At 32.3% G+C, this 12,500-nt stretch overlaps 1 protein-coding gene across 1 annotated transcript in view; it reads left to right on the forward strand.

Moving 5' to 3' along the window:
- Positions 1–12,500, forward strand: part of LOC148301138 (oxysterol-binding protein-related protein 1-like) — a 58,274-nt gene that overhangs the window by 18,463 nt on the left and 27,311 nt on the right. Inside the window, exon 2 of the mRNA XM_088273776.1 lies at positions 2,569–2,933. Within this exon, the coding sequence (XP_088129902.1) occupies positions 2,881–2,933 (53 nt within the window). The 5' untranslated portion in view covers positions 2,569–2,880. The remainder of the gene's footprint in view (positions 1–2,568; positions 2,934–12,500) is intronic.

Below are 12,500 nucleotides of genomic sequence, written 5' to 3' on the forward strand. Positions count from 1 at the left end.
ATATATATATATATATATATATATATATATATATATATATATATATATATATTATATTTATATATATATATATATATATATATATATATATATATATATATATATATATATATATATATATATATATATATATATATATATATATATATATATATATATATATACATATATATACATATATATATATATATATATATATATATATATATATATATATATATATATATATATATATATATATATATATATATATATATATATATATATATATATATATATAATTAAAATGTAACTTTGTTTAAAAATCCCTATAAATATTTTATCATAATTTAATTTTAACGTCTACAGTTTCGAAACTAACCGCTTCTTTATCAAGACTGATTAAAACTAATCTAATTAATTAATACTAATCTTGATAAAGGAGCGGTTACCTTCGAAACCAGTAGTTAGTATAATTATAATAAAATTATAATAAAATATTTATAGTGATTTTAAAACAAAGTTTCATTTTATTATAAAATGGAAAATCACAAAGTTAGTGCTTCAAATATAAATCATAAATAAAACTATGTTGCTTAGTTATTTTACCATCATAATTTATACAATGTATTCTGGAAAATTCTATCGTCAGATCTTTTATAAAGTGCTCTGTGAAAAGTACATTCCGCCCCATTCATTTGTTTCCGAGTGCGTGGGGCCAATCATGTGTATCCAGCAACTTGTGAGCGTTCTGGAAATATCAGTTTTCCATTACCTACCGGCGAATTTCTTTTATCGTTTTTTCTCCTTCCGTTCCATTGGCTTCCCCCTTTTGCTCTGTTTGTGTTTGCCGAGAAACCTTTCTCGGAAAGCGGCTTCAATGAGCTAACCAAATATTTGCTTTAAACTTTCCGATAGAGAAGCTTCGGACGTTCACGGAAAATTTCCATTCATTTTATTACGTTAGCTAAAAAAAATCTATCTACCTATAAATTTAAAAACTATATATATACCCGACTACACGTTGCTGTGGCACAGTGGTTTCAAATAAAAAAATAATAAAATGGAAAGCACACATTTTTTAATGTGTCGCCTACTTTCAAAATCCGCCAGATCCAATTTTATAATATTTTTAAATAAATACTCCATCGGAATGCCAATTGTGGGTTTTATTGTTTAAAATATTTGAATACTTGAAAACCCTGCTAAAAAATAGGTACTTAAAAACAGCGTTGTATTTCAAACTCCGCCATATTCATGAAACTTGCCTTCTGACCCATATCGGCCAATCAGAGAGCGGGGATAAGTCAAAAATTAGGATCACGTCATTATCGATTTGTGTTTCGTGTTTTTTTTTTAAATACTGAAAAAAATTCCAAAAAACTGGGAAAATTCTCGATTTCATAATATTTTATCTAATGATAGACAAATATTTTAAACATAAATGTTACCTGGAGAATAAGCATTTTTTGTAAAATCGACTTACATGGATCTGGTGGATTTTGAAAGTAGGCGACACATATTAATGTTACTACGAGCTTATTCTACACTCTTAATAAGATAAGATAAGATAAGATAATAAAAATAAATAATAACAAGCTCTTAAATAGATAAAAAAATCCTTTCTTAAAGAGATTTTAAGAAAGAATATCGCAACAAACATTTATTAAAAGCTCACCTCTTTTAATTTTGTTTGGTATGACTTCATTTTCATTTACATATTTTCCTTTTTTGTCCTGGTAAAGGTGGATTGTTCATAAATAATGCAAGTTAACTCAACAAAGCGTATTCATAATATGATTCTAAGTAGGAACTTAGTTCTCAAAAATCGCCTTATAATTATAAAATTAACGATACTATAAAAAAATCTATGAAACAACAATGAATCGAAATTATTTTTAAAAAATCTAAGGGACAGCCGCCGTCAAGAAGCACGCTGTCCGACATAATTAATATTTAGTATTACGTCAGTTTCTATTACGTTCAGCAGATGGCGCTGCCATTGCCGTTAAAATAGCTGTTAGAGCGAATAAAATATTTTTTACTGTCACAGAACAGTAGTGAAGAACTTGAAGAAGTTTAAGGTTTTAAGCCAACTAACATCTACAATTTTATTAATATGCACGTAGACATGTGTAAGTATTCGTTAGCTTTACAATTTGCAACTTTTTAAATATATTCAATAAATAGATTTATATTATCCACTGACACTTCGTGATGGAATTGTATTTTTAATATATTATTAGATTAAAACCAATATTTTTTTAGCTTTTCCACTTTATTCTTATTTGACCAGCGACCGGGTTTCGTCGTTACCGACATCATCAGACCAGTCTGATGATGTCGGTAACGACGAAACCCGGTCGCTGGTCAAATAAAAATAAAGTGGAAAAGCTAAAAAAAATATTGGTTTTAATCTAATAATATATTATTTAATAAATTGTTCGTTATAACCGACTCCTTGCGTTTCCTTGTACTTTGTTTTTTGTATTTTTTTTCTTGCTTCGATCGTGATCTCTTTAGAACTTAAGAGATAATTATTGTTGAATCCCAAATAAAACACCTCTCTCTGTTCTTCTAATTCTATAGGAATGAACTTACAGTGAATTATTACCAGATTTAGTGACACGGTGAGAGAGTAAGTGACTCTGGTTATATAGGTTGTGACTTCGGTAATACCGGTAGTGACTTTAGTAATATAGGCAGTGACTTCGGTAATACCGGTAGTGACTTCGGTAATATAGGCAGTGTCTTCGGTTATACCGGTAGTGACTTCGGTAATATAGGGAGTGACTCCTGTAATATTGGCAGTGACTATTAGTTTGAGCAAGTGACGCGCGTGCTAGTTTAGTATGGTGAACTAGTAGAAGTGGTCTTACTGAAGCCCGCGAACGCGGGAACATGGATTCTAAGCCACATGACAACAATGACATCGATCATGATCACCAATTCAGGTATGTGTGCTAGTCCCTTTTTCGTATTATTATTTTCATTTACAATTTCATTATTAATCTACTACTACTACTACCATCACGCCGTTTCCCCGCAGGGGTAGGCAGAGAGGATGGAACGCCACACTCTTCTGTCCTGACATACACTCCTCGCCTCCTTCACATCCACACATCTAGTCATACATGCCCTCCGATTACGCAGACTTTTGACACCGCCAGATTTTAGGTTCTGATTGATCTGATCATGCCAAGTCTTTTTCGGTCGTCCACGTTCTGTTTTCCCTCTCACATTCGCCACATATATTTTCTTAGTCATTCTCTCGCTATCCATTCGCTCCACATGTCTATACCACCGCAAAGAGCTCTTTCTAATCTTTTCAATTATTCCTCGTTCAGCCTTACATTCCTTTCTTATATCTTCGTTTTTAATTCTGTCATACAATGATTTTCCACACATTCGTCTGAGGGAGCGCATTTCAACAGCATTCACTCTGCTTTCATCCTTCCTTTGCCAGTTCCATGTTTCGCTTCCATACATTAGTGTCGGTACTAGCACTATTAATCTTATTAGTCTTTCATTATTAATCAATGCAAGATTAAAAAATATATTGGTATGGTGAAAGTATATTGATTTTGTTTAAAAGAAAATAATATCCGCTTTTCTGATTATCAAATTATTTTTAAAGGTGTCTTAACTTGATATTAAATATGTATCATTCTTTCCTTTTTTAAGTTAAAAGAGTAATATTTGTGTTTTTTTATTATTTACAAAAATACTTCAATTTCATACTATTTATGTGAGTCTTTGCGACTCATTATTAGAAATAGATATCAAATTGTGGTAGAGTGGGTTCGAGTCGAGAAACCCTGACTCAAGAGTCCGCGACACTAACCACGGGACCACAACCCGACACATTTTTGTGAAAGAAGATGGAAATCTGAGCATCCCAATATTGTTATTTAATAATGGGCAGAATGGTGAACGTTACACAAGTGTATATAGTGATCGCTTAAGCCAGCCAAATGCCAGGTAGTTAGTTAAACCTGGGATGCTCAGACTTCCATCTTCTTTCACAAAAAAGAAGAATGACACATGTTTTATGATACTGTCGAATTGAACATATCGAAATCTTCATATTCATCGAATTTTGATGGACGATAAATAAAGGAACTTGGTGTTTGGGGAAATACGGTGTAATGATGCGGAATGCATCGAAACACGTGTCACGGTAGATTTTAAGAAATAGTGGTATTTACTAAGTAAAACTTAAATTAAAAATAAAGGAACTTTGTTTAGAGTTTTTTCTACTCGCGGGAAGCGCTAAGGTGTCAGTTGCCCTTGTGATACATTTATAGCAATATTGTCGTTATGCTTGGAAGGCGGTTCGGTCGGCAGTCAAAAGTCGGAAGGCTCCCGTGTCGCTAGTACGTAGCGCGTCGGTATTGTATGTAGAGTTGGGCAGGCAGCGTTCCAACGTCGATGGGTGCTATCGATCGAGGCGTCCCGGCTTCCCCGACCACCGCGCCGGCACCGTACTGTACTCCACCCTGGAAGGCCTCCATCGGCAGGGGCGCCCAACCTTTGGAAATCTTTTATATTTATTTTTTATTATTGAAAATGGATACAAAAGTTTTTTTATTAAATAATTTTAATTATACATTTTTCATTTAGACATTTTTCTTCTTATAATCTTAAAATTAATAACGATAATAATAAGTGTTTACATTTTGACATCTCAGTATAAATGAAGATAAATATTAATGTTTGGGTATTCACAGGGCTTACGACCTGTCATAAGCTGGTTTAAGTGATCACTTTATACACGTGTAACACTTTTTTTTTGTTGTAATCTTTCGTTATATTGCATTAATTAATCGCCATGATTGCCTTATTTTCCACCTTGCTTAGTTTATCGAATAAGCATCGTTGAATAAAACACCTAGCTAACGGACTTAATAACTAGTCCCCGGGAGTAGTCAAAAAGAATAGAACGCCATAGCACTCATATATTTTCAAACATTTTTCGCCTCTTCCGTATCCGTGCATGTCCTCATACATTCTCGTCTATTATTCCTAATCCTGACTTAACCGCGTTCAAGTATTTGACATTCCTGATCATGCCAAGTTTGCCTCGCTCTTCCTCTCCTTTTCTCTGCCTTGCATTCTTTCTTTTTTACAGCATTCAAACATCTTTCAAACAACGTTTTTTTTTGTATATATATTTATATATATATATATATATATATATATATATATATATATATATATATATATATATATATATATAAATATATATATAAATATATATATATATATATATATATATATATATATATATATATATATATTTATATATATATATGTATATATATATATATATTTATATATATATATATATATATATATATATATATATATATATATATATATATATATATATATACACATATATATATATATGACATTAGGTTTTCCCCTATAACATTTGCAGCAGTTTTTTCTATAATGGTGGTCCCCCGTGTAACGCAGTAAGTCTATGTATTATGTAAAGTTAAAATTTTAAAGAAAAATTAAAACGTTAACCCCTATAACGTTCCCTCCGAAAACGCGGAACATATCTCAACGTTAGAGGGGGATTTACTGTATAATCTAAATCTGGATATCATGTCATATCAATATCCATTTTTATCTTCCCGTTCCGTTTATTTTCATCAGAGATTTGATATTCGAAGGATAGCGAAGAGAGCTGTTTCAAAATTAAAACCCTTTTCAAATTCATCCCTCAGAGCTCGTTCAGTGAGCGAAATGTCATTTCCTGAACCGAACTCGGAACTGATCGTACACACTTCACGTGTAACACGTCGGTACATACAGGGTGGCGCAAAATCAATCACCCTATCGGAAGATGTTATAATTTTTGTAAATGGCATCGCATGTCAATCATATTTAACATTTGTGAACTAGACAGCTGCAGTATATAAACAGATCGATAAAACGGGCACAAACGTGCATCAACACTGGTGGCAGCCACTTGACGGATATCATATTTTTCACTTTGCAAAAAAGGTTGCTAATATCCAAATAAAGATTTTCGTCAAACAATTTTTTTTTTTATTTATTTAGTAAAATAATTATTCAGTAATAAAAAAATTGGATGATTAATTTTGCGCCACCCTGAATCTGTTTGTGTTCTACTGCTGTCTAGTTACAAATCGCTTACTCCTTTCAAGAACGTCATAAATCAAAAATCGACAATTTTCAGCTGTGCATGTTTTCGGAATGCCCAGAAAATGTACTATATCCCAGCAAAAGAGGCATATTTTTAACTTAATATTCACCCGCTACAGGACAGAAAGTGTTGTTTCTGTATTTTGAAGAAATGGTATTGTTTTTTTTTTTTTAAATATACTAAATGTTTTTCAAATGGAGAAAAAACCTCGTAAAAAGATCTGTCGCACAGTAAAAAGTTCAATGAGTGGCTAGTAATTTATTTTTAATACATTGTATTATATTTTTAAACTTTAAAAACTTTCTCCTGAAAAATCAAGTTTTTTTTATTTATGATGTTCTTGAAAGGAGTGAGCGAAATGTCAAATATGATTGACCTACGATGCCATTCGCAATTTTTAAAAACAATTATCTGATAGGGTAATTAATTTCTTGCCCCCCTGTAGAAGCTAGAGTGAGTATGCCCGTACACTTCAACTCCGGCTACGTGTTGCGCTCTATTCCAATTCCTGGTGCAATTTGGTCTCTCGTCGCGTGAATCCAATGAGATTTTCATGTTTGCAATCATCTCGTTCAAATTGCTCCGAGACACGATCGTAGGCAAGTACTTACATTAGTTATGTAAGTACTTATACGATCGTAGGCAAGTACTTACACAACTAATGTAAGTACTTGCCTACCATCTCGATACGACTGCCTAACTCGGCATTTTAAAAAAATGTTTCCTGTGTCTGCATGTGTGTGCGTGCGTGCGTGCGTGTTTGTGTGCGTGTTGTGTGTGTGTGTGTGTGTGTGTGTGTGTGTGTGTGTGTGTGTGTGTGTGTGTGTGTGTGTGTGTGTGTTTTTAATCAATTTATTATTAACGTAAAATAAACATTTTTAATTTGAGATTTACTTGGTAAATACCACTATTTATTTGCGAAAATGTATTTGCTGGGTATTGATTTTTTGGCCTTAAGCGGTCGAATCCAAAAAAAGTCTTTGGAAGTCGTTATTTTATTCGTATTTTTTTAATATTATTTTTCGGAATTTAACAGAACAGTTACATTAAGTTATAAGCATATACGAGCATTACAAAACATAATAACAAGTGGTATTTGCCAAGTAAAGCTTTAATTAAAAATTGATAGATATTATATTACCACAACGTGACTGCTGAACCAATTAGTAAACTAAATAATTAAATAAATTTATTCGGAAGTCACTTTTTGGTAATATCTTTCCATTTTTTATTTCAAATTTACTTTGTTATTACCACTATTGAGCAAAATCTGTTTCGAAACGTGTTTCGAAACATTCAGCATCATTATCAAATACTGTGCGATAATAATGCTGAATGCATCGAAACACGTGTCACAACAAATTAAGAGAAATAGCGGTATTTACCAGGTAAAATTTAAGTAAAAAAAGAACAAGTAAAATTAGTGAAAACATGCAGGTACTCTCGTAATTACATTATTTTTTGACATCTCAACATAGATGAAGAAGAATATGTAAGTCTGGGCTTTTACGGGTCTTACGACCGCCATGGGCTGGTTTAAGTGATGACTTTACACCGTGTAACATTCACCAATTCTAACCATGATTGATAACCACACTACTCAAATTCTTGGAACTTCTAGATATATTGATTAAATTCTTAACAGCTTGAAAAAATCTTAAACTCTCTCATTTTTTTTAACAACTTTGTGATATTTTACATTCAGCTCGCCTTAACCCTTTCACTCCGTATTGATCGTTATACTATAGAGGCTGTGGGACATTCTAGGCACGTTTCCCGCTCCGCACTCCATAACTCTATATAGCGAGCGTTGAATCATCCCCCCAGAGTGCGGGTAGGTACTCCACGGTAGCACTTTCCTGATAACAGCTCCCTGCGCAATTCTTTATTCCGAATCTGTTTTAAAAGTTCAGTTATATCGACCCGCACAACGTTACAAATTTTACAGGACAAATGCATACGAGTACATATGGTACATGTAACGGATCTTTATTTTCACATTTCTAGTCGTAGATGTAACTAATAAAAACTAACTAAACTAGCAGTTTTTGTCCGCCTCCGTAGTGCAATGGTTCAGCACGCTCGGCTACTGTTCTAGAGGTCCCGATTTCGATTCCCAGGAGGGTTCAGATAAATACGTAAATGATTTTTTACCTCTAATATTTTTTCAATATTACCCTGAACTCGTACCCGAAGCGGAGGGCTGAGCACGCTTCCTTCATGTGTTAACGATCAATATAAGATTGCGTTTATATGTTGCAGTGCCCTATATATAAATATTATATGTCAAAAATCACTTATATTAATTTGACCTCACCCTGGGAATCGATAACCCGGGACCTCCAGTACGGTAGCCAAGCGTGCTGACCATTAAACTACGGAGGTGGACGCATTAATCTGGTCCTTCAAAATAAAATTTTTGTCGAAAATTTAAATGCGTCGAAAAATTTGGCATAAGACTGTAGAAGTTTTTGATCTCGAATAATTCAAACAGATATTCATAAGTTGACATACATAAAGTTCTAAATATTTAATAAAATATTTAATAAGAGTTTAATAAAATGTCAAGAGTTCTCTAGAATTCATATCGCTCACTCCTTTCAACAACGTCATAAATAAAAAAACTTGATTTTTCAGGAGAACGTTTTTAAAGTTTATGAATATAATAAAATGTATTAAAATGTAGAATATAATAAAATGTATTAAAATGTAGAATATAATAAAATGTATTAAAAATAAATACCAAGCCACTTATTGAACTTTTTACTGTGCAACATATATTTTTAGGTAAATCCTGAAGGTTTTTTCTCCATTTCAAAAATATTTTGTATATTTAAAAAAATAATTAAACAATACATTTTCTTCAAAATGCAAAAACAACACTTTCTGACCTGTAGCGGGTAAATATTAAGTTAAAAATATGCCGCTTTTGCTGGGATATAGTACATTTTCTGGGCATTCCGAAAACATGCACAACTGAAAATTGACGATTTTTTATTTATGACGTTGTTGAAAGGAGTGAGCGATATCTCAGTGCTTTGAATGCGAAACATCAAAATTATGAAGCCTGTTCCTTTCGCCGAAAGTTGAATATTTATTCCTTCAAATTTTCGGATTTCGTCATGTAAATTCTACCATTCGTTTCAGCCAGTTTTATTACCAAGTTTCTCTGCCGAAAAGTCCAGCAGTTGTTCGAAAAATTATTGCGAAATTAATCACTAACTTTTCTTCCATCTTATTTCACATATCGCTCACTCATTTCAAGAACGTCATAAATCTAAAATCGTCAATTTTCAGTTGTGCGTGTTTTCGGAATGCCCAGAAAATGTACTATATCCCAGCAAAAGCGGCATATTTTAAACTTGATATTTACCCGCTACAGGGCAGAAAGTGTTGTTTTTAAATTTTGAAGAATAGGTATTGTTTAAGTATTTTTTTAAATATACTTAATATTTTTCAAATGGAGAAAAAATATCAAGTTTTACCTAAAAAGATCTGTTGCACAGTAAAAAGTTCAATAAGTGACTTGATATTTATTTTTAATACATTGTATTATATTGTTAAACTTTAAAAACATTCTCCTGAAAAATCAAGTTTTTTGATTTATGACGTTCTTGAAAGGAGTGAGCGATATCTTACCTCAGAATGTGAACACCAAGTTAGAAGTTTATTATTGAGTTAAATATTATGTGAGAAGTAATAAAGAATTATTGAAAGTTCTTTATTATTATAATAAAGGCTCAGAAGAAAAGCTCTCTAAGGAATTGTTCCAAATTTTCGTATTTTCGTTTAATATCTAAATTGTGAGCCCTTGTTTCAATTTGCGATCGTCACTCGTTATAATTAATTTCATTTCTGAGAAAATTCATTTTCTCTTCGATAATGTTTTTGTTTTCTTGTTTCCTTTACTGTTTCAATCATATTTTGTTTATTATTTTCGGCATCATAATTGTGTCGTCTACATTCAAAATCCACCAGATCCATGTAAGCCGATTTTACAAAAAATGCAAGATTCTCCGCGTAACATTTATGTTTAAAAGATTTGTCTATCTTTAGATAAAATATTATTAAATAGAGAATTTACCCATTTTTTTAATAAAATTATTCAGGATTTAAAAAAAAACACAAGACACAAACCGATAATGACGTCATCTTAATTTTTGACCAATCCCCGCTCTCTGATTGGCCGATATGGGTCAGAAAGCAAGTTACATGAATATAGCGGAATTTGAAATACAACGCTGTTTTTAAGTATTTTTAGATTTTCAAGTATATAATTATTTTAAACAATAAAACCCACAATTGGCATTCCGATAGAGTATATATTTTTAAATCTTATAAAATTGGATCTGGCGCATTTTGAAAGTAGGCGACACAATTTACATAATGGAAAAACATGCTTTACAATTCGGTTTTTATTTAATTTACTGGCATTTAATATGATTTTTTTAATGTTCTTGTTGTGTAAAAATGTTATTAAGCTTTAAATGGGTTATAAAAAAAACTATACTTTTAGAATTTTTAAGGGAATCGATTGAAGTATTTTTTTAAGTTGCTCTTTATAGTTCCCTATTACTATATTTCAATAGTTTATATAAGCATAGAGGTCTCAACTTGAAATGAAACATCTATTACGTATATGAAAGAAGACGGATATCTGAGAATCCCAGGGCTTACGAGCTGGTATTTGGCTGGCTTAAGTGATCCTTTCATACACCTGTGTAACGTTTAGGATTCTACCAATTGTTAAACATCCATATGACATTTATTGAATGCTCAGACTTCCATCTTCTTTCATCTAAACGATAGATGTTTCATCTCAATTTAAGACACCTATAATATTGATATTTCATCCGTAGGGCGAGTAATCCAGCGTGTGATGGAATAAATATTTATAATAAACAACAATAATTAACAAGAAACAATATTTAAAATATCGATAAATGTCGATAAATATCGATAAATTATCGATAAAATTAAGATGTGTTGAGATGGTTTGGACATGTGGAACGTATGAGTGAAAAAATAACGGTTAAACAAATTTATGAGGCGAATACAGTTGGAAAAAGAAGCAGAGGAAGACCGAGGAAAACTTGGCACAATCAAGTATGTCAAATACTTGAAAGCGGCCGGGTCAGGAGTCGTAATAATCGTCGGGTATCTATGAGGAGATGCATGAATGTGGAAGAGGCGAAGAATGTTTGCAAAGACAGAGTGGTGTGGCGTTCGATTTTCTCTGCCTACCCCTGCGGAGAGGCGGCGTGAGGGTTAGGTAGTTAGTAAGTTAACAATATTTCAAGATTGTATTATTTTTTTTTGGCAAATTTACTATTTTCTTTGTAGTATTAATTTTTCGTTCCTCATTTACCTGGTATCATTTTTCTTGAGGCCTAGTAACTCTTAGTGATTTTGACAAGTGGGTTATCAATGATTATGGTATGTACATATATCAGTACAAACTCTCTATATTGGCATCAAGCCACCCAGGTTGCCGCTAATTGGCTTCTCTGCCACATTCCTCGACCTTCTCTACATACTCCACTGTACCGTAAATCCAATTTACCCGCTTACCCGCATGTGGAACTCAATTATCGAGAAATGCTTCCAGGTACTCGAGTGTGTTTTCTTATCCAAAGGAAATTTCTCAACAGGAATGGTCTTTCAACTTTGCCGTTTTACTCTTTGACTAGTTACTTCGTAAAATGTTGCTTTTGTCGTGTGAGATGTGACTGTAATCCACGTCTTATGTAGGTGCTAGGTCACAAGAAAATGCGATGTAGAACTCAATTATCGAGAAATGCTTCTAGGTACTCGAGTGTGGTTTCTTATCGGAAGGAAATTAGTCAACAGGAATTAACTTTTAACTTTACCGTCTTCGACTAGTTACTTCGTAAAATGTTGTTTTTGTCGTGTGAAATGTGACTGTAATCCACGTCTTATGTAGATGGCTAGATCACTAGAATATGTTACGTTTCTAGATGTTTCTGCGTACCTCAAGGTTCAATTCTTGGTCCTCTTGTATATCTTCTTTATACTACAAATCATAGTAAAATCATACAGTTTGTGGTCTCACTGCCGTAAAGATGATACGCAAATGTTTTTTTTCTATTGTAAACCGGGCAGAAAATACAAACTTGTTGATTCTATTGATAGATGCATTGAGAGAATCGGAGAATAAATTTCTAAAAATCATTTCATTTGAGAAAAACATTTTTGATAGTGTAATATCTATCCTTGTTCACAAATTTGGGTTTCTCTACTTGGGAGTTATTTTTATATTTAGACATCTCAACATAGATGAAGAATAATATGGATATTAACAGGGCCTTTGACCTTTCAC

This window comes from Brachycentrus maculatus, unplaced genomic scaffold (assembly GCF_059751285.1).
Source record: "Brachycentrus maculatus isolate JH-2025_06_01 unplaced genomic scaffold, ASM5975128v1 h1tg000602l, whole genome shotgun sequence".
Classification (NCBI taxonomy): Eukaryota; Metazoa; Arthropoda; class Insecta; order Trichoptera; family Brachycentridae; genus Brachycentrus; species Brachycentrus maculatus.